At 38.2% G+C, this 23,329-nt stretch overlaps 2 protein-coding genes and 1 long non-coding RNA gene across 3 annotated transcripts; all 3 read right to left on the reverse strand.

The window, feature by feature from the left end:
- Nucleotides 1–5,782: 5,782 nt before the first annotated feature.
- On the reverse strand, nucleotides 5,783–9,659 carry LOC131354336 (uncharacterized). Its single transcript, XR_009204744.1, has 3 exons — nucleotides 9,357–9,659; nucleotides 9,007–9,096; nucleotides 5,783–8,908 (listed from the first exon to the last, which is right to left on the reverse strand). It is a non-coding gene; the product is annotated as an uncharacterized LOC131354336 (long non-coding RNA).
- Nucleotides 9,660–9,765: 106 nt separating this feature from the next.
- LOC131353860 (cell adhesion molecule DSCAM-like) lies at nucleotides 9,766–18,201 on the reverse strand. The gene is made up of 3 exons (XM_058390934.1): nucleotides 18,079–18,201; nucleotides 10,778–11,086; nucleotides 9,766–10,088 (listed from the first exon to the last, which is right to left on the reverse strand). Exons 1-3 carry the CDS (start codon nucleotides 18,152–18,154, stop codon nucleotides 9,766–9,768), a joined length of 708 nt encoding a protein of 235 aa, XP_058246917.1. The 5' UTR covers nucleotides 18,155–18,201.
- A 729-nt stretch (nucleotides 18,202–18,930) lies between these two features.
- LOC131354332 (polymeric immunoglobulin receptor-like) lies at nucleotides 18,931–21,856 on the reverse strand. The gene is made up of 5 exons (XM_058391848.1): nucleotides 21,720–21,856; nucleotides 20,567–20,881; nucleotides 20,147–20,458; nucleotides 19,378–19,467; nucleotides 18,931–19,301 (listed from the first exon to the last, which is right to left on the reverse strand). Exons 1-5 carry the CDS (start codon nucleotides 21,763–21,765, stop codon nucleotides 19,243–19,245), a joined length of 822 nt encoding a protein of 273 aa, XP_058247831.1. The 5' UTR covers nucleotides 21,766–21,856; the 3' UTR covers nucleotides 18,931–19,242.
- Between the last annotated feature and the right edge of the window lie 1,473 nt (nucleotides 21,857–23,329).

Below are 23,329 nucleotides of genomic sequence, written 5' to 3' on the forward strand. Positions count from 1 at the left end.
TGTGACATTCCAGAGGTTAATGAATACTGTCTTGGCAGGGCTTACACACAACTGTTGTATGGCGTACCTGGATGATATTATTGTCGCTTCACCACCCTTTGACCAGCACCTGAAGGACCTCGCTAGTGTATTGGGGCATTTAGCGGAGGCTGGCCTTTCTCTGAAGCTGGCCAAATGCCATTTTTGTACACCAAATCTATGTTACTTGGGTTACCTTGTAACCCCAGAGGGTATTGGTCCTGATGGAAGTAAGATAGCTGCAGTCAGGCAGTTCCCCACACCTAAGAATTAAAAATGTACGACAGTTTCTGGGAATGACAAGTTACTATCGTAGGTTCATTGCAGGGTATGCTCGTATTGCAGAGCCCATGATCACTCTTTTGAGAGAGGATGCCAAATTTTTATGGTCCAATGAGTGCCAGCAGTCTTTCGATCACTTGAAGCAGCAGCTGACTAGTGCACCAGTCCTTGTTTTACCAGATTTTGGAAAGCCTTTCACAGTTCATACAGATGCTTGCGATGTTGGTCTTGGGGCTACGTTGACCCAGACTGGAGAAGATGGCATGGAAAGAGCTGTTGCATTTGCAAGCCGCACACTACACAAATCAGAATGCCTATATTCAGGAATTTGGGCTCTGAAACACTTTCGTCCATATATTGAGTGCTCCAATGTAACAGTTGTTACGGACCACAACAGCTTGAGGTGGCTGATGGCAAGGCCCACCCCCTCAGGGTGATTAGCTAGATGGTGCCTACGACTGCAGGACTTCGACTTTGAGGTAGTCCACAGACCTGGCTCTGCAAATTTAGTTGCTCCAGCAGTGTGACCGAGAAATCTCAATGTACACTGAACTAGAGAAAAGATCCTGTATGGGCTCGGCAGATTTTTGCATTCAGGATGGTTTAGTTTACTTCATGGATAAGAGGACATCCTGCCGGCTACATCCTCTGAAGGCCCTACGGTTCTATGTGCCTGAAATTCTGCAAGGCACGTTGCTGAAATACTTTTATGACCACCCAGTGGGGGGTCACCTGGGCATTACCAAAACCCTTGGACGCTTGCAGAGGTGAGTCTACTGGCCAGGTATGAGGGTTGATGTTAAGAGGTATGTCCTGTCCTGTATGACCTGCCAGTTATCCAAACCAGTCAACCGAAAGCCTGGAGGCTACCTGAAACCAGTGGTTGCCACGTATCCATGGGAGTTTGCGGGTGTTGATTTCATGGGTCCCCTCCCCAGATCCAGCTGTGGGAATGAACATTTTAGTTTTCGTTGACTATTTCACTAAGTGGGTGGAAATCTGTCCAGTTTGAGAGGCTACAGCAGTGACTGCAGCTCGCAAGTTTATTTCTGAGGTGTTTGCAAAACACGGTGCTCCTGCACACCTGGTCTCTGACAGGGGTGTCCAGTTTGTGAGTGATTTCTTTGAGGAGGTTGTTGCGGCAATAGGCTCAGATCACAGGTTGACTACAGCCTACCACCCCAAGTTTAACCAGATGGAGCGAGTGAACCATACTATTAAGACTGCAATCCATGCGTATGCTGGGCAAAAACATCGAGACTGGGACCTCCACTTGCCACTGATCTCTTTTGCTTTAAGAACGGCTCCTCACCAGAGTACAAGGGACACCCCAGCTTTCCTTTTGTATGGCAGAGACCTAGCTACACCCCTTGATTTGTGGATGTCACCAAACCCCCAATACATGGCTGACTCCGTAGCAGACTACAAGGTGGAACTGACTTCGGCCTTGAAAGAGGCATATGATCATGTCAGAGAGTCCCTGGCAGAGAGCCAGTCCACACATAAAAAACATTATGACAAAAATCGCTGTGCTGTCTCTTTTGGTGTTGGTGATTTGGTTAAACTGAAAGCCCACCCTCGATCAGATGCTTTCTCTGCCAAGCTAGCCCCAGTCTAAAAAGGCCCATACAGGATTACCAAAGTTTTGTCTGAGCTGAATTACAGGCTGACTAGGGTGGCAGATGGAGCTGACGGTGGTGTGCGCCATGTTGCTAACTTACATCCATTTTTTACTTGGGACAACAAGGAGGATCTGGAGTGTACACCCCAACAATTGGCTGAGATCAGTCTGCGGGACCAGACAGTGGTTGTCCCTGATGAACAGGAAGACTGTGGCTTTGACTTCCTGTTTAGGGAGCCAGACAGCTGTGGCCAGTTGGCGGCTGGTCCGACCACAGGGAAAGTGTCTCCTTTAGTCAACAGTCCTGTGGTCATGCCTCCTGGGAACTCTCTCACCCCACACTGACACTCAACCTGTGCACATGCAAACACACCAATATTCTCTAACTGATAGATTTGCTAGTGTTCCTCACCTTACATACACACAGTCCATCCATACACTCATTCACAACACCCTACTCATTCCACACAGACTGCCTGCACAGAACACCCGTACTCCCTCCGTCCTAGGCGGACGCCGAGGGTTACCAGTGACTGGGCCGTCAACAGGTGGACAAACCCTTATTTTGCGTCACAATTTGAATATTGAAAGGTTTCAGGTCATTATTGTTTTCCATATTGTTTTTGATATTTTGTTTAAAAAAAAAAAAAAAGGATAAGGCTTTTCTTTGGCTGGTCTAGGGCATGACGTGTATGGGAATGTCTGAGGGGGTTATGACGACAATGTGCACTGCTTGTTCACCTTACTGTTTATACTTGACTGTTTCAAAAAAATTTATTGTGATATTTTCTGTTTCAGTTCATCTTCCAATGGAAAGAAAAAACAATGGATGAAAATAAGAGATGGATGCTGTTCGGGTGAAATGTTGCGCTATGGTCATGTGCTGTACGATGACATTTTGTTGTTGTATTTTTTTTTCTTTTTAAGTTCCACTGCTTGTCGCTGTTATACAGCCATATGATACAGTGAAGGAGTGCTGGTTTCATTTCTATTGTGGCCTGAGGACAGCCCTTGTTTTGAGTTGGGGGGAATATGTAATGATTCAATTTTTTAAATTGAAAATATTCTTAAATATTTTTACACACACATTCACAAAACAAACATCGACCACTTCTTTTTACATTTCTCTTGCAAATGTATGAATTTTTGCTGGTGTTTTTTCCCCTGGATGTGGGCTGAAATAAATGTACAGATTCCACTACATTAGAGAAAACCTGAAGAAGTGAACTGAACTGAAATGATGAACTTTCAAATGGAATGTTTTTTTAGGTTTTGTGAGATAAATTTTAAAGATGAACATAAAATTAGTTTTTATATAGTGTTAAATTGGATAAACCTGACTATAGTCGACGTGATGAACTACACTTACTTAATTTTGCTAGGAGACGTGTTGAACTTGTGGAGAACTGACTTCATACATCGACTATAAATTCCTCTGGAACCTGGTGGTGTAAAAAAAAAATAATAATAATAAATACATACAGTCTACATGTCAGTCACAAAATCCAGTGTCCAGTATTATGAAAAAAGGATAGAAAATAGAAAAGTACTTAAGAAATGAGTGGAGGAGAAATGTTCCTAAAGAGAGAAGCCCTTTATCCAATTCACCATATAAACCTGGGAGTCTAAGTTAAATATGCTGATATTATATTTTTATATACTATTGTTTAAAAATAAATGTGTTAACAGCCAGGTTTGTTCACTGACATTAACAACAGAACAATGTTTTGATTGTATTTGTTCAGTGCGCCCTCTTGTGGGCAATTAGTCACAGACAAAGAAGGTCAGGGAAAAAAATAGACAAAAAGTCCTAAACTTCTAGATCCAAACCAATAAGAAACTGGATTGTATTTTTTTTTTTATTATTATTTAATTAATTAATATTTTTGTTGTTGGGTGGTTTTATTTTATTTAATGTAGAATATTTGATATTTAACATTCCAATTTAAATGTCTTAATTAAAATGTCTAATATTATTATTATTATTAATCATTATTTCAATGCCATAAAATAATCTTAAAACAACAATAATGTTTATTGCACTTATTTTTGTGCCAATATATGGACACGTTAAATCCCTGTTTCCCTGTTCTGCTGATGTCAGATTCACTCCGCCAGATGAACACCAAGGAATTTGGTGCGTTTGTCATCTGATTTCTACATTTTGTTTCTTATTGTCACTTAATTTCAGCAGGATTTGATAAAATGTAATCCACATCCTTTTTTAATGAAGTAGTAGTGTACATTTATTAAAACATTTAATGTCCATAGATAAATTCTGTAGTTAAATGTACATATGGTTTATATACAGAAGGTTGTTTTACCGTTTACCGTGAGTTGGATGTCATTACTGATTTTGTTGTTGATCTCACACCTGTACCATCCTCCATCCTCTACAGTCAGGGGTGATATGAGTAGAGAGAGATTTCCTGGAGGATGATCATTAAAGAGCTGAACTCTATCTGTGTAGCGATTTGTCTGGTCCTTTGGGAAGATCTTTATGGGATCTGATCCTTTATAAAAGCTCCATCTGAAAGTGTGGGGTTTGGCTTGTAGTTCAGAGCAGGAGCAGGGCAGAAGGACAGACTGTCCCACGTTTCCAGTCACATCCACTGTCTGTTGATTCAGTGTGCAACCTGGAGAATGAACAAACATCAACATATTGCATTGCTGTTACAACATCAGATTAATCTGTCATGAGATTATCACTGAAGTAGCATTGTGAATAAAAATGATTCATTTACCTTTAACAGTGAGTCTGATGTATCTGTATTCACCCCCTTTAACACTACACCTGTAATCTCCTCCATCCTCTTCAGTCAGGTGTGATATGAGCAGAGAGAGATTTCCTGAAGAGTGATCATTAACCAGCTGAAATCTCTCTTTGTACTGATCACTCTCAGGAGATATCTGTACCCAGTTATTTGTGTTTTTCTCCCATGTGAATGTCTCAAGTTTGCTGTGGAGGTCAGTGCAGGAGCAGGGCAGCAGTACTGAGCCTCCTGTGTATGCAGTGATCTCTTCTGTCTCTCTATTTCCTTTCAGCCTGCAGCCTGTATGAACACACCAGTTAATGATCTGTTAATGAGCAGTTCACCATCTGCAACAACTCTACAGAACTACAGACATCCTGTAACTCCACAAATCACTATAATGTCCACAAGTTACTTTCGTTCACTAATCACAAAATTTATAATCTACTAATATCCTCTTCCTACAGAGCAACACACTGCATCATACACAACTACAGTCAAATCAGTGATGTGCAAGCACTCAGCACACAGCTACAGCCCTGTGGTTTCCACACATGATGTTTCTACCGAGTCAGGCAAAAATGTTTAGAGGGTTGTGATGCAGGCAATAACAAAAGAAAAAACACAGTACATCTCAAATTTATCCATATGAAGAGATTATCAAGTGTCAGTTTGAATGTAAAGATCTCTCATCATTTATCACACACATGGTCAAGTGTTAATCTGAACTGAAACTCTGCTTGTATGTATTGAACCTATTGTATTACTTATCTGACTTCTCCATCTAGTGGCCTTGCAGGGTTAATGCATAATAAAGCTTATGATATAATTGATTGATCAATTGATTGATTTTTCATGTAATCCTCTAACAGACAATTCACTTAAAACAAATTACAAATTTACAAATGGCTGTAATTTCAATGTTTCACCTTAAAACTGTGTGTGTCATTAAACATAAGGACAAAGAACATCCATTGCAAAGAACTAGACCAAAAGTATACAGTATACATAAGTATGCAGTATACAATAAGGAGGTGTATACAGGCGAGATATTAAGATTCAAGAAGCTTTTATTGTCATTTCAACCACATAATTGACACAGTACATACTGAAATGAAACAATGTTTCTCCAGAACCCTGGTGCTACATAAACATACAACAAAAGTTTAGAAACAAAAAACACCAGCACAGAACTAGGACAGAAGTTAAACTCATGTAGTGATGACTCTGGACATTTCTCCTTCCTACCAGAAGTCACACACACCAGAGTGCTAGTGTAACCTCAGCCCTTTGCTTACTATTCACCTTTATCCTGGTCTAGATTGTGGTGGAAATGAAGTTTTATGCAAGAACACAGGGAATACAGTGGGAATACACTCTGAATGAGAGGCCGCTCCATCACAGGTTGCTACTTGATTTAGAGTCACCAATCCATCTAGCAGCATGTTTTTTGACAGTGAGAAGTAGAAACCCACACCGAGACAAAAGATCATGGGAAACTTCATAAAGATAGTAATATGAGCTCAAGATCAATCCATAGAGCCTGAAGCTGTGTGGGTCTGGAATACTGATCTGTAATACTGAACATTTAATAGTCGAAAAGTTTTAATTGAGAATGCTAGAGGAAAATATGCTGAGCAAAAAGAATCTAGAAGTGCTGAAAGACAGCAAAAGAAAGATGTTGAATTCTTCATTCAGTTCTTTCAGGTAACAGGTGATATAAGAGCAGCTCCGTGGCTGAGGGAGGTGGAGGAAGGTTTTGGGAGATGGACCAGGCATCCAGCTGTGCAGAAGTAGATGGACGCCACTGATCAATCTGATCAATGGTAGAAAATTTGCCTACTAAAGCACTACAATATTTTGTGAAGAAATGATACAATATGTCTAGTTTTTAATGATGTAAATATTGTGAAAGTGAAGCAGGCATCAAAAGCAGGTGGGCATCAGATACAAACTTATAAATGAAGCACTTTGTAACAAAACCTGGTAAACAGCTTCAGTACACCAGCAGATACTTAGCTATTTTAAAGTTCAGTAAACTCACAATGCATGACTGAGTACAACAGAAACTGCTTGAAGGCTTGACAAACACAAAGGCAAATATGAGCATATAGAATACAAAATATTTGAAAAAAAAAATGAAAAACCCAAAAATGAAAAACAGTCCATTAAACAAGAAGATTAAAAATTACCCACCACCAAACATTATGAAAGTCTAACCTTAAACACAGATCCATAATTGTCTCCTGGAACTGGATGGGCAATTAATTCAAAAGCAACTCCAAAAGGAAAGTTTAGAACCAATCATCCTCCAAACACAAATAATTCCTTACATGTCTTCCTGTTGGCTCCACCTTTTTATTTCAGTAGGCCTTCCTGTTTCAGGGTGACTTAAGTTCAAAATGAAAGTACCCTTTCATCAGTGTAGGAAGTTTCTGCCCCAAACATAAGTGTGATGCATCACTTCAAATTAAACCACAAATCACAAGAAAATAAATGAAGGAATAATTGAAAAGTATTCCAAATGAAAAACCAAATTTACAAGAAAACAAAAGAGAGAAAATCAATTGAAATCTATTGAATTATAAACACAATATTTTACCTTCTTTCCCATTTGTAAAATAAAGTATCACATATTTATCTAATATAGTGGCGTAGCAACGTTAAAATCTAACCACACACATTCTGTGATTTAGCTGAAATACTGTTAAGCATCAAAGGTTTGGAGAGAACAAACCATGAATATGAAATGAAGCTACAATATTTACAGAACTATTTATTCAAGACTATTATGGCATCAAATTAGTGCCAAAAGTATTGTACTCGTTAAAAAAAAATACATGCATCACAGAAATAATACACATAAAAAAAAACTAAATTAATAAAACACGCAAATCACAAGGATGCTAGTTTGTTATTCCAAAAATCACAAGTAGAGTTTTATGCAGATTAGGGGGCAGGATGAAAGTCTCCATTGGTCCACTGCTTCTCAACCTACTGCCCTTCTCTAGCCAATCAGTAAAGTGACATCACTGATCTGCCGGTTAGTGTTTGAACCTGTCTTGAGCAAGTGAGAAGATGGGCGATTATGCACTACTACATGTAATCGATATCAATGTACACGTTAGTTAGATGCCTTAATTGTCCAAGGAACCAGTTGTAATCTGTCTAAAATGGTTCTCAATTGTTGAGTGTTGGGGTTGTGCTTACAGACACTGATTGGATGCTGTGGCCACAGGCACAGTTTAGGACAGCCATTGAACCAAACTCCCCGTCCCGAGACTTTGGACGAGATCTGTATTTATTAGTTTTAAACTATGTGCAGCAAATTGTGGAATAAATGTGTTTTCATTACATTTATAGCATCTTTCTACAATGCTTACATCTAATAATCCTAAATCCTTCTGCAGCTTTTATGGTGGCATGCAACTCCAGAATGATGTTGATCTATATCTAGCATACAGACAGAAATAAAGAGTCTGGAAATAAATTCTAATTTAAAGAGTTATTTTATGTTGACAGTTTTTTGACTCTGACAAGAAGCCATTGTTATCATATGAATAAAGAGCTCTCTCTCTCTCTCTCTCTCTCTCTCTCTGGCCTTAATATAAAACAGTAACAATCAATGCTTTAATAAAACTTTATTTTCTTTCTTTCTTTTTTTTCAAAAAAAAGAAAGAACTGACCTGAGACTGGGGATGTGGTGATACAGGACTCTGATTAAGAGTCTGGGTTAATACAGAGATAAGACTAAACACATTACTTTGGTATACATTTCATCACAATACTGAACACATACCGCACTACTCTACTGTTTGAGCAGCAATAACGCTATGCTATGATGCTAATGATTGTACAGTGATACACTTGTTCAGTTCATTAAAATACTCTTTAGCATAATAACAGGAGGGTTGACATGATACTACAATAGACACACATATAAGAAGCTTTAAGCGTATTAATTAAACTTCTCACTTGCTCAAGACAGGTTCAAACACTAACCTGCAGTGTCACGCATGTTATTTCTGTGATTCACGTGTTTTATTTTTTTTATGTGTATAATATATATAATTTGTTATGAATATGATACTTATGCCACTAATTTGACGCCATAGACTATTTCTGAAGAAATCTATTGATTCATTTTTTGATAGATCAGCGAACTGAGATATTCTCTACTGCAGACTCACTGTTCCATCTCCATCACCTCTGCTGTAATGAACTGTACCAGGACCTGGAGAGTAAAATAAACAAGAAAAGCTCAGTTCATGCAGCTAAAATAGTGAGGAAGTGGATGATAAATTTACCACCAAAGCTTAAAAGTGTTTGTACCTTTCTTTATGGTGGTGCAATAAATCAAAGCCACGATAATGTGCAGAAAGATCACAGTCACCATGGCAACAGGGATGTAGAGAAGGGGTTCTGGAGAGACATTACCAAAATACAATCCAGGAATCATAGTGAGAAGTGAAAGCGGGTCAGAACACAAACTCAGATAATCCGTAATCACAAACAAAACACACTGTCAGTTGGCAGAATATCTCATTTCTACATTTTGTTTCTTATGCTATAATACACTTTTTGTCACCAAAATTTGATAAATGTACACGACGTCCTTTAGGATTTCACATATTAGTTAAAAAAAATCATTTCTTTGTACAGTCTACGGAAGGGTGTTTTACCTTTCACTGTGAGGTAGATGTACGTTTTCATTTCACTGATCTCACACCTGTACCATCCTCCATCCTCTACAGTCAGGTGTGATATGAGTAGAGAGAGATTTCCTGGAGGATGATCATTAAAGAGCTGAACTCTGCCTGTGTAGCGATTTGTCTGGTCTGCTGAGATGATTTTCATATCATCAGATTCATCATAAAAGCTCCACGTGAAAGTGTGTGGTTTGGCTTGTAGTTCAGAGCAGGAGCAGGGCAGAAGGACAGACTGTCCCACGTTTCCAGTCACATCCACTGTCTGTTGATTCAGTGTGCAACCTGGAGAATGAACAAACATCAACATATTGCATTGCTGTTACAACATCAGATTAATCTGTCATGAGATTATCACTGAAGTAGCATTGTGAATAAAAATGATTCATTTACCTTTAACAGTGAGTCTGATGTATCTGTATTCACCCTCTTTAACATTACACCTGTAATCTCCTCCATCCTCTTCAGTCAGGTGTGATATGAGCAGAGAGAGATTTCCCGAAGAGTGATTATTAACCAGCTGATATCTCTCTTTGTACTGATCACTCTCAGGAGATATCTGTACCCAGTTATTTTCATTTGTGTTTTTCTCCCATGTGAATGTCTCAGGTTTGATGTGGAGGTCAGTGCAGGAGCAGGGCAGCAGTACTGAGACTCCTGTGTATGCAGTGATCTCTTCTGTCTCTCTATTTCCTTTCAGCCTGCAGTCTGTATGAACACACCAGTTAATGATCTGTTAATGAGCAGTTCATCATCTGCAACAACTCTACAGAACTACAGACACCCTGTAACTCCACATCTCACTAATGTCCCTAACTTACTTGTGTCCAGTAATTACAAATTATGATACCTCTCCAATATTATCCACAATATATATATATATATATAGGGGTTTATGTTATTTGTGTAGACTACTGTGAAATTATAAATATGATAATCATTTATTTATTTTTCATTACTATATATTGTCTAGGTTGCATGGCAGTACAAAACAAGTTGTGCTCAGCAGTGGTTAGTTTAAGTCATTGTTGAAATGGGCGACTTGTCAGGCTTCCGAAATAAACAGATTGTGGGAGTATGTTTTGCAGGAGTGTTTGTAACCTTTACAGCCCAATTCTTTCGAGTTTCAAGAGCAACCGTCTTCATGATTATGACTGGGTATAGAAAATATTGTAGGAATTCATCAGCAAAGAAGAATAGTGGATGAAAATAAAAAATTAATGATAGGAACTGTCAAACTCTAGTAAGGTCCAACCAATACAGAACTACCGCTGCAGCAGAAATTACATATTAGTAATTACAGTAGTTCACATATTATTAATTACAGTTATTTATTTTCCTTAGATAAAATCTGTAGTCAAATTCACATATACTGTATATACAGAAGGTAGTTTCACCTTTTACTGTGAGGTAGATGTCTGTATTGATATTGTTGTTGATCTCACACCTGTACCATCCTCCATCCTCTACAGTCAGGTGTGATATGAGTAGAGAGAGATTTCCTGGAGGATGATCATTAAAGAGCTGAACTCTGTCTGTGTAGCGATTTGTCTGGTCCTTTGGGAAGATTTCAGGAAAAGATCCTTTTAAAAAGCTCCATCTGAAAGTGTGTGGTTTGGCTTGTAGTTCAGAGCAGGAGCAGGGCAGAAGGACAGACTGTCCCTCGTTTCCAGTCACATCCACTCTCCGTTGATTCAGTGTGCAACCTGGAGAATGAACAAACATCAACATATTGCATTGCTGTTACAACATCAGATTAACCCTGTGAAGTGTGAGATATGAAATAATTGACAATTTTTTGGAAGTGTTTACTGGGCCTTTATAGAAAATACAAATCATTAAATCATTTTCACATAAGATTTTCTTTTTGTATCATTTTTGGTTTATAATTTTTGTTTTAGAGCAAAAACAAAGAATCTATTGTATTTGGAATATTTCAAATATTTTGTTTTGTTTGTTTGTTTGATTTAAACAGGAAACTTTTCATGACCTTTTTATTTCACCTAGTGGAATGCAAGAAACGGTGGCCGGACGATAGTTCTGGCCTGCTGCCATGCAGTCGATCACCTTGACATGCGATAGGCTGGTATGCAGATAGGAATGAATTGACGGACCTCTCAATTTATGAATCAGGAAATCTCGTAGTGAAAATGACATCACCACATGACCAAATGTCAGCGATGCACTGCCTAATTGACCATTTTCAGAAGCAGGTAATAGGTGTGTTCGACTTGAAGCGGCGCAACACAGTCCGAGCTGGTATATAATGTTTCACTCCAGTGGTCATGAAGTGTTTTGAAAAACTGGTACGGAGTCACATCACATCATTCTTGCCGCCCAACTTTGACCAACATCAATTTGCATACAGAGCAAATAGATCTACAGGCACAATAGCAACAACTATCCATACCACACTAACACATCTGGAGCAGCAAGGAAGCTATGCTTGACTCCTCTTTGTCGACTATAGCTCAGCTTTTAACACCATTCTCCCACAGAGACTAGTGTGTCTATGGATCAGAGACTTTCTGTCAGGACGTACACAGAGGTTTCAGAATAGGCCCATATACCTCATCAGCTCTCAGCATGAGTATGGGATCACCACAAGGCTGTGTGTTAAGCCCTTTGCTTTTTTCACTTCATACACACAACTGCATCCCCACCCACTCCAGTAACACTACAGTTAAATTTGCAGATGACACCACGGTGATAGGGCTCATCTCTGGAGGGGACGATTCAGACTACCGAAACAAGGTTGTGAGGCTGTTGCAGTGGTGCACGGACAACAACCTGCTACTGAACACGTCCAAAACGAAGGAACTGATCATTGACTACAGAGAAAACAGAACGGACATTACACCCTTATTCATTAATGGAGACTGTGTGGAAAGAGTCACAGACTTTCAATTCCTGGGCGTTCACATCATGGAAGACCTGACTTGGGGCACAAACATAACAGGGTTAGTGAAGAAGGTACATCTGAGACTTTACTTTCTGAGGGTCCCTCTCCCCTCGTCGGAAGAATTATACAACTCTCGCTGCTTCAATAAAGCCAGCAGTATCATTAAAGGTCCGTCTCACCCTGGTCATCCACTGTTTGAACTGTTACCATCAGGCAGACGGTATAGAACAATCAAAACCAGAACAAAGAGACTGAAGAACAGTTTTTACCCTAGAGCAGTACAAGCATTAAATACTAAGTGAAATTTTTTGCTGGGATAATTATTTTCTCCAATATGCGTAAATCTTGGGCAATATTTGTCTTCTTATGTGCAATACATGTAAATTTTGTGCAATATGCATAACTGTTTCTCACGTAAACTTAATTTATGTTAAGTGTGTAAAGTGTAATTTGTGTATCCTGTGTAATATGTGTAAAGCACCTAATTTCATTGGGCATGCCACATGTTCCATTGACTTTAGAGATATTCTATTCTATTCAAAGTACTGCGAGAGTGACTTAAGAGTGTGCGTCTGAATATGCTCTAGATTCACTGGCCACAGATGCAAAAATCACAGCCATGTTCGACAGTAAGGGAGCAGATCGGTCAGAATTACATGTACATAACATTAATGTCGTCATTTGGCATACGGACACTTTCATCCAAAGCAACTAACAATAAATAAAATCAAACCAACAAACAAGCAACAATACTTAAGTGCTGTGCTGTGACAAGTCTCGCATAGTCTAAAGCAATGAATGTAGCATGATTTTTATAATAAATAAAAAGAATAAAAAGAAGATAGAATAGAGGGTACTAGTGCTAGTTGGTCAATGTTTTTATATAATGAATAAAAGAAATCAAGTTGATAGCATAGAAGTAGAATAGACAGTGTAAGTGTTAGAGGGTCAAGTTTTTTTGAATAAATAAAAATGAATCACCTGCACACGCACATCTACAGCATGGCTAACTATTGCTTAATAAGTACACTTTGTGCAAGCTAATGGTGTTCAAAAAAATATTTTAAAAGAGCATGCTGCAACATGCAAACTAGCACACTGTTTTAGAGATGAGGATACAGTATTTTCTAGTGGCAAATTGGACTAGGATGTTTTTTGTTTTTTTTTGGTGTGCTAGTGCTAATTACTTACTGTTTACTCTTACTGGTCTGTTCTTATGCCATTGAGTGAACATCGTTATCTGTTACTTACACTGTCGTAGTGCTTGTTAAGTTTGTGTTTATCTGTTTTTGTTTCTGATACTTTTGATATACTGTACTTGATCATTGGAAATACATAAAATATATATATTTCAACATTTGAATGTGTACTCTTGTTATCCCTTTTTTAAAAGTGTAAGCCGATTTTATATTTGTCCGTGGTGTGGAAGAATAGATGTAATCCTTGTGAGTTTTTGAGGGTTCATTTACGCCTATTTATTCATTTAAAATTTTATATTAAATGAATAGGGTGGTGGTGACGGCAGCAGCAAATTCCCGTAGTCAAATTCCCGGCCTAAATTATTGTCCCAGTCCACCACTGCTCCCCATAGATCCATACAATGAGCATCTATATCAGGGGTCTCCAACCTTTTGTTCTCTCAGAGTTACTCTGACAAAATGAAGGTGGCCAAGAGCTACTCCTGTTATTGTCAAAGTACCCCAAGGGTAAAGACGAGGAAGAAGCAGGTAAGGTTAAGTGCCCTTTATTTGTATAGCACAAGCAGTGGTGTGACAGTGAAATCTCTTAACGACACCTAAAATAGTGGACTCTGAAAATACACCAAAACAGTCTTATCTGTAAATCCCGGTGCAGGTACACAGTCCAATGTCTCACAGTGATAAGCATTAGTACAAGTAAATCCACAATAATCCACAGGGCCGAAGGAGAACTGAATAAATGCAAATATTCTCTAAAAACACCCAGTATGTGATGCGTTCAGGGCCGAGTTGCCGGCTTCCCTTGAAATATGGCCCAACCCCGACAATCTGTCATTGGATCAGAGCACTGTCAATCATTACCTGATTCGCTGCCTGTCATTTTAGCAATGTTCATCACTATTTCAATTAAAGAAATTAATAAGAAAGAAGCAAACTACTCAAACAAAAATTTTTTTCAGAATTACAAACGATCTCGCAATGCTACATCAGTGCTGTTAGCCAGCAGCTAAGCTAACGATAGTGATGTAGACAGCACCACAGCTAACATCAGCCAAGTGGCCATGTCCGCACCCGGTTCCTCCCCCACCCTGAGAGAGGGTGCCAACAGTGACAGAGATGCTGCCTCTTCAGCTGAAGATGTTAAACAAGGTGAGGACTTTTTAATAACAGGACCTTAAGAATTCATTGAATGATGATGATGTTCTAATGCTTGTTAAAATAAACTAATCTCTGCCTGAAGCACCATGTTTGCCTTTTCTTGAATATATCTTATATTCATGCATTAGGCCTGTGTAGGACCAGTAATATTTGCAAAATGCCCCTTGTAAGTAGTCTACTGGTACAGACTACTCAAAAGTCATCATTATGTAGTTGTCTCTTCCTATAGTCTGTATATTCATATACAGTGTATATATATCTTCAGTGGCTAATGTTAATTTTACTGTTTAATTTTACTGAAGTCATGCAGTAGAAGTTAAGTGAAAATGTTCAAATACTACTCATTTTGGGGTGAACTAAATATGCAAGACTAGTCTTACATGTCACTGTCACTGTTATTTGCTGGACCACTTTAAAAAAAATGGGGGCATAAATTAAGAGTTCAGTATACCCACTTCTCCAGGGACCACTACACCACTGTTTATTGTGCTCTGGTGATTGGGTGCAGGTGCTCAGTACTCCAGTGATTTGGGGCATAGTTGGTACTGTGGCTGTGGCCGGTACACCTGTGACAGTTATATTATTAGTAACATTTATTTGCACTGTTCATTGCTATAAACCAATCCAGCTGAATAAGCTATTTGCGTATGAACTTTTTATGTCAATATTTAACTGGTATATTTAGCAATAAATAATGTTTCATTCACATAAGCAGCATGTTAACTGTTGAGTTGAGGTAACTGATTCAACACAACGGGTTTGCTGACTAAACATATCAGTTATATATTGTCCATTTTTTTCATTCACATTGATTCTGTTATTTATCAGCAAATTGTTACTTACAAGTCTCCTGGCACATACCCTGATGTCCACAGCAAGACTGAAAAAGACTATTTCATAAAAAATGGAACACCATTGATATTGAAGTTAATATTAATTTTATTAATGTTAATTTTAATTAAGAGATCTGAAATTGTATTGGACTTTATGTGATTAAATAATAGTATTTTTATGGCATTCATATCGAAAGAATTTTAAATTGTACTTTACTCTGAAACACTAATAAGAAATGCTCTATGAATCTTTAGGCAAGCTACTCAAAAGTGCGTGTTGGAGCCCCCTGATCTATACTTACCCAGTGTGCATGTACATACAAAGAACCTTCTCAATTTCTTTAGCTGTTGTCTTTACACTAGACAAGTTTGTCTGTTGTGCAATTAACTGCAGTATTTTATCAGTAATAAACAATTATACATAACAGAAATATATGTATGGTGGCCAGTCACACCTCTCTTCTGAGGATTTCTCAACACATCATCATTGAAATCAGCAGCTGAAGGTTCGGGTTTTTTTTGATCTGCTCATCTGGTCTACACTTTCATCTGGCAGTGATAGGTCCTCTGTGTCTGCACTAAGTAACTTGAATTGCTGTACATCTTCAACAATAATCTTTTTAGAAATCTGAAAACACATATGAAACATGTAGGTTTGTGTATTCTAAACTGCCTATAGATTATGATCATTTCATAATCATAATTTGTTTCTGAAAAATGATGATGACAAAAGACAGTTAGCAAGATGCAACATTAGGTTACATATACAAAAAACACATCAATATCAGAAAATTCTACTAATATGAAATCAATTAAAATGTATTTGAAGATGAAATTTTAATTTTTAATTAGTTAATTAAATAAAAGCAACCTGTTATTTGTATGTAAGTAATTATTGGTTGTTTCTATGACATACATATTCATATTGAAAATAGGTAAGAACATAAATGCTATTTGCAAATATATCCCTGTGGAGAAATCGGTCCATGAAGACAGCTATTTTGATAAATTCTACCTAAAGCCTGCTTTTGACAGTATGAGATAATCACTGAAGTAGAACTGTGAATAAAAAATTCATGTTTACGATTAACAGTGAGTCTGACCATTAACCAGCTGAAATCTGTTTTTGTACTGATCACTCATGTTGGACATTTGGGAGACAAAGTTAGGGAGAGGCCAGATTAAGATGGTTTGGACATGTTCAGAGGAGGGAGAGTGAGTATATTGGTAGGAGAATGGTAGAATGATAGGAGCTGCCAGGCAGAAGGCAAAGAGGAAGGCCAAAGAGGAGGTATATGGATATAATAAATGAGGATATGAAGATAGTGGGTGCAAGTGTTGAGGATGCAGAAGATAGGAATAGGTGGATAGAGACGATTTGCTGTGGAGACCCCTGAAGGGAAAAGCTGGAGGAAGAAGAAGACTCTCAAGTGAAATCTTTTCCCCAACGTTTCTCTTTATTGTAATTTTTTTGTCCATGTGAATATCTGCAGTAATCTGTTCTGCTGGATGAACACACCAGTTAATGATCTGTTAATGAGCAGTTCACCATCTGCAACAACTCTACAGAACATCCTGTAACTCCACAACTCACTAATGTCCACAACTTGCTTCTGTCCACTAATCAAAATTTTTGATAACGGTCCACAACTGGCCAATCAAAGAGAAACAGTTGTGCAATTAGACTTTACTTTTAAATGCTTCCTACAGAGCAACACACTGCATCATACACAACTACAGTATAATCATGTTGCAGTATGTACAAGCGCACAGCACACAGCTACAGCGCTGTGGCTTCCTCAAATGACGTTTCAACAGAGTCAGGCAAAATTGTTTAGAGGTTTGTCATGCAGGCAATAGTAGCAAAAAAAGCTAACTTTTCTCAAGTTTATCCAAATGAAAAGATTGAGTGTCACTATGAATGTAAATGACTTTCATCATTTGTCACACACTGAGACTTTGCACTTATTTTACTCTGAACAGCAAAACCTACTTCTGTTTTAGTGACACACCACAAAAGAGGCCAACTGCTGGTGCAGGAAGTGACAGTGTGAACACACCACAACATCCATTCTGTGAAGAGTTTACATGCCCAGTGTTTAAAGCATCTTTGAAATGATTGGTTAAAAATCTCGTGGGGTAACCACATGTACAACTCTGTAAGAACTATAATGAGTAACAGCCAATGAGAGCGCGAGACAAAGGTGTAGGGGGATGAGGAAGGAACAACCAGAACAGCAATCATGATGAAGGAGACTCAGTGTTCAACACAAACCAAGGACATAGACGAGGATTAATAAAGTCCTGGGAGAAGGTTCTTACTTAATAAATAGGTTTGATGAAACTCCCATAATGAACATTTTCTAACGTTTATATTTTTTATTTACATTCAGTTTGGTGGCAAAAACAAAAACGTCAAAAACATACCTAAATAATTAATTTGTTCAGTGTGCGTTTTATACTTCTATATCGTAAGTAAGATTAGTGCATGACTTTTTGCTTTAAAAGATAAATTCTTACATTCAGTATTTCCTCACATAGTATTAAACAGGAAAGAGAGAGAGAGAGAGAGAGAGAGAGAAAGAGAGAGAGATCAGCAGACTCACCTTCAGTAACATGAAGCTGTATAAGGAGGAGAAGAAAACACACCTGCATTCTTACTGAGGATCCAAACCAACACATTAATCCAAAGAGAGAATTAGAGCTAAACACACACTGACCAACTGCTGTACCATGTCTCATCATAATGTACACAATCTATAGATCACACAGTTCAAGTTTGTGGTAAAACAGGAAGTGGCAACACAGGAAGAGAAAATCTAGCAGCCAACTACTGACCAAACAGAAGTGATGAAGTTTCTCACGTCTTTTGTGTAACATAAGACAATGTCCTAAAAGTTAATAAATCATATATTTCCACATGCAAATGCACCAGCAAATATTGCTCATTTTAAATACAACCATAATGAACACATTAGAATGTGATGAAGAGGACTGAACTTGTATTCTTGCTTTGATCCACTCGAGGTATCCTGTCAGGTCATCACTTCACTCTGGTGACTGACCAGGCTCCTCTATAGTGGATGGCTATAAAACTGTGAGAAAACTACAACAACAACCACAACACTCTTCACATCCATTTTACACTGCTTCACCATTCACCATGCATCTCTACATTTGAGGCGGAAGTCAGTCCTTTACAGGATGTCATTTGGTTTTGAGTCATCAATTCATCTATCGGCATGTTTTTTGGACAGTAAAAAGAAACTGAAGGACCCACAGGAAAGCAAGACTGGCCTCCAGTTTGAAGAAGATAGACTTCACTGATAAAGCTGGTCATTGGTACAGGGTTAGGGTTAGGGTTAGTGTACAATCATCTATGGGACAAAGAGATACTGATTCTCTCAGATTTGGTGCAAAATAATGCGAAAATACATAAATTTGTTTGGCTCAAAATTTGGTTTAATTAAAAATAGAAAGGTTTACCACTGTCACAACACATCATTTATCATTTAATAGCAATTATAATCCAAATGTTATCAAAATATACAATATTATCTAAGGAAACAAATTGAATGTGCTTAGATATTAATGATTTTGTGAATATAAGGCATTCTTCAACAGTATGTGAGAATCAGATATCAACATCATGAACAATACTTCATGAAAAAGACATGAAGCTACAGTATTTGCAGGACTGTTTAAGCAAGACTATTTCTGAACAAATCTCTTGATAAATTTATTGATGAATCAGCAAATTGAGGTCTTCTCTACTGCAGACTCACTCTTCCATCTCCATCACCTCTGCTGTAATGAACTGTACCAGGACCTGGAGAGTAAATTAAACAAGAAAAGCTCAGTTCATGCAGGATAAATTTCTGACAAAAGCCTAAATGTGTTTGTACCTTTCCTTCTGGTGATGCAATAAACCACAGCCACGATAATGTGCAGAAAGATAACAGTCACCACGGCAACAGGGATGTATGGAAGAGGATCTGGAGAGACATCACCAAAATCAATCAGAACATGACCTTATCTCTGTTTACATGTGTTACACTAAAGTTTACACATTTTAAAGGAAACAGTGATGGAAAGTGTAAAAGTAGGGAAGAGTTTGATTGAATGATTGATAAGGGGTTTGTATATGTGTCATTTCTTTTATAACTGCCGAGTCTCTATGAAGATCATTTATACAGAATAGTTTATAAAAGAAAGTTATTTTTCTGCAGATGTTGGCAGAACAGGAGAAGACAGTAAGTGTATCTTAAATAAACAGAAGTTAATGTAGTGTATTGATCATTATCATTTTCAGTTGTGTGTGGTACCTGGTTTGGAATGAGTTGAAGTTGTTGTGATCACTGGTGTGGGTTTAGTAAGGTTTAATAAGTTATAAATAAAGAGTGTGATGCGTGGTGAGTGAAAACAGGATACATGTGTGATAACTCAGTGTTCTGATGAAAGACAATCCAGGAATCGTGGTGAGAATGAAAGTGGGTCAGAACACAAACCCTTTTAATCCATAATCATAAAACACAAACAAAGAAATGATTTACATTTGATTTTTACATTTTGTTTCTTATTTTATGTTATATTTGTCACCACAATTTGATCAATGTAATCTACATCCTTTTATTATAAATTAGTAGTTCACATATTGTTGTATGGTTGTTTTACCTTTCACTGTGAGTAGGATGCTTGTATTGATATTGTTGTTGATCTCACACCTGTACCATCCTCTATCCTCTACAATCAGGGGTGATATGAGTAGAGAGAGATTTCCTGGAGGATGATCATTAAAGAGCTGAACTCTGTCTGTGTAGCGATTTGTCTGGTCTTTTGGGAAGATTGTCATGTGATCTGATTCTTTAAAAAAGATCCATCTGAAAGTGTGTGGTTTGGCTTGTAGTTCAGAGCAGGAGCAGGGCAGAAGGACAGACTGTCCCACATTTCCAGTCACATCCACTCTCAGTTGATTCAGTGTGCAACCTGGAGAATGAACAAACATCAACATATTGCATTGCTGTTACAACATCAGATTAAACTGTCATGAGATTATCACTGAAGTAGCATTGTGAATAAAAATGATTCATTTACCTTTAACAGTGAGTCTGATGTCTGTGTATACACCCCCTTTAACACTACACCTGTAAATTCCTCCATCCTCTTCAGTCAGGTGTGATATGAGCAGAGAGAGATTTCCTGAAGAGTGATCATTAACCAGCTGATATCTCTCTTTGTACTGATCACTCTCAGGAGATATCTGTATCCAGTTATTTCCATTTGTGTATTTCTTCCATGTGAATGTCTCAGGTTTTCTGTGGAGGTCAGTGCAGGAGCAGGGCAGCAGTACTGAGACTCCTGTGTATGCAGTGATCTTTTCTGTCTCTCTATTTCCTTTCAGCATGCAGCCTGTATGAACACACCAGTTAATGATCTGTTAATGAGCAGTTCACCATCTACAACAACTCTACAGAACTACAGACACCCTGTAACTCCACAACTCACAATGAAAACATTAACAGATAACATGCTCAATATGAATACAAATACAGTTCCAAATCCAAGTATCTGCAGGTGCAGTATTTATTTATTCTACAATAAAGTACTGTGATCAAATCCATTCCATTTGCTTTGTGCTTTTATCCAAAACGACTTCATCCAAAGTTTGTTCAGGATTTGAAATCACATCCTTTATCTAGTTTACTGTGATTCAACGACGTTTACCAGAGAATGAACTCATACTTAAAACGAATGTCAGGGATTTCGTAAACAAATATTTATGTTTGTCTAAATTAATTGCTAAAACAAAGGAACAAAAACAATCCACTAATTTTATAAAGTTACACAAAGAGAATTTTTATGATTCACACTCCTGCCTAAAGCCTTAAATGCCCGCCTACGCATTGCCTTTTCTGGATTTTTAAACCAATGTAAACCAATGCTTTTTATTTGGTATTTTACTGTAAAACAACACCCCTGATCATTTACACTGCAATCATGGATATGCTGTAAAGCAGCAAGTCAGTAATTACCTCATTTTTTTCCTGTACACTTCATATTTTCACATCATAAGTAAGACTACTACATAATGGAAGGATTTAATGGTAAATGGTAAATTCTTACATTTATTGTATTATGTTATATTAATTTTTACTATATTATATGTTTTATTGAATTATTTAGATTAAATAGGAGACTGAGAGAGAGAGATAGAGAGAGAGAGAGAGAGAGAGAGAGAGAGACTCACCTTCAGTGATGTGGAGAAGAAGGAGAAGATTAAAACACACCAACATTTTTATTAACTACACCTCACTCCACACCTCACTAATGTCCATAAGCAGAAGCACTGTGTGTGGAAATGCAGTCTTACATTCCCTCTTTAATGCTCACACACATAGACACACACACACACACACACACACATATATATATATATATACACACACACACACACACACATATCACATGTAATGAAGTAATAGTTTCCACTACTTTTTTGAGTTACTTCCTCTTTCATCTGTTTCAACACATGGTACAGTCACACGCAACGCTATCTATTTACTCAACATATTTATTTTCTAGCAGCATTACTCACTCAAGCATGTTTTACTCACCTTCAGTGACATGAGAATTCTCTAGACCCACACTTTAAAGAGTTAAAGCTAAACACAGTGACCGAATGCTGTACCATATCTGATCACACACTCTATCACACACACTACAGATTTAGCACTTTACCACATTCATACATTAACAGGAAGTGAAAATTTAGCAGGATGTCACTGACAAGGCAGAAGAGAAAAATACAGAGTGTGATGATACATAAAAACACACAAATCCCAAACACTCTGATTCTACTAAACAACATAATGAAGACATTTAATATGAAGGCAGGAAATAAAGAGAACAATTCATTTTCACTACCACACACTATATATGCTGTACTGTACGAAATAGAAACATGAAAGTGTAAGTGTAAGGATGGTCCAGGAAAGACATGGACGCAACAACAGAAGGACCAGCAGTGAACTGACCAGCCCAGCCCTGGGAGTTCCAGTCAGGTTATCAGATGCTTCTGTGTTTGTGGTCATTTTTGGCATGGTGGCAGAACCCATACACAGTCCTCAAGAGGGTATGTCCAATAAAATGGGCACTCAATTAGATCACATCAACTGGCTAAAAAAATGAGCTGAGTTAATGCCAGTGTGCATTTGCTACTCTCCGTACAGATCCTACCAAACATACCTTTGTTCTATGAGAAGAATAATTCACCTCCACACAAAGCCAAAACCAGTTTGCTGATGTCTTCTCATCAACTTCAAGGGCCAGGTGCAAAGAACCAAGGCATTCTAGGTCCTCAAACCAGCTCTCCTTTCATTCAGAATCCACTGTGTTATATGGCACAAGTTTCGCACAATTCCTCTGTGGATAAGACCCCAGGGCTTCACACCTTGGGTACCATACTTAATGCTTTGTACTGTCGCAGGCTTCCCACAATGGACATCAATCTAATGGGCAGAGATATGACTCTTGGGTGCTGTCCTGCCCAGGGGTTTTGGGGAGGCCCCAACCTTCCCATAACTATTGACAGAGCAGGCTGCACCAGCTCCACCTTCTCTGGTGAGGCAGATCTGGCACTGGCTAATGTATATTTCACGGCATATATTTTGTGGGTTGGCATCTTGCCAAGGCAGGGGCTGAGGCCTGCCGATTGGTACCCAATTTGGGACCAGTCACCTTAGTGCAAATGTGGCCGAGGCCTCGTCTATGCATTTTTTATCCTGTTAGCTTTGCTCCCGGGAAGCCCTGCCAGGCTACACCGGACTAGCCTGCCTTAAGCTTGGGGTCCCTCTTCAA

Source organism: Hemibagrus wyckioides, linkage group LG06 (genome assembly GCF_019097595.1).
Source record: "Hemibagrus wyckioides isolate EC202008001 linkage group LG06, SWU_Hwy_1.0, whole genome shotgun sequence".
NCBI classification, from domain to species: domain Eukaryota; kingdom Metazoa; phylum Chordata; class Actinopteri; order Siluriformes; family Bagridae; genus Hemibagrus; species Hemibagrus wyckioides.

Excerpts from the sequence above, each read along its gene's own strand:
- LOC131353860 (XM_058390934.1), bottom strand. The coding sequence starts at position 18,154 with ATGTGTTGGTTTGGATCCTCAGTAAGAATGCAGGTGTGTTTTCTTCTC. Across the intron at positions 11,087-18,078 it reads ACAGCTTCATGTTACTGAAG|GTTGCACACTGAATCAACGG; the intron begins GTGAGTCTGCTG and ends TTCATTCTCCAG. Across the intron at positions 10,089-10,777 it reads CATCTACCTCACAGTAAAAG|ACTGCAGGCTGAAAGGAAAT; the intron begins GTGAAACTACCT and ends GTGTTCATACAG.
- LOC131354332 (XM_058391848.1), bottom strand. The coding sequence starts at position 21,765 with ATGTTGGTGTGTTTTAATCTTCTCCTTCTTCTCCACATCACTGAAG. Across the intron at positions 20,459-20,566 it reads CATCAGACTCACTGTTAAAG|GTTGCACACTGAATCAACTG; the intron begins GTAAATGAATCA and ends TTCATTCTCCAG. Across the intron at positions 19,302-19,377 it reads TTGCATCACCAGAAGGAAAG|GTCCTGGTACAGTTCATTAC; the intron begins GTACAAACACAT and ends TTTACTCTCCAG.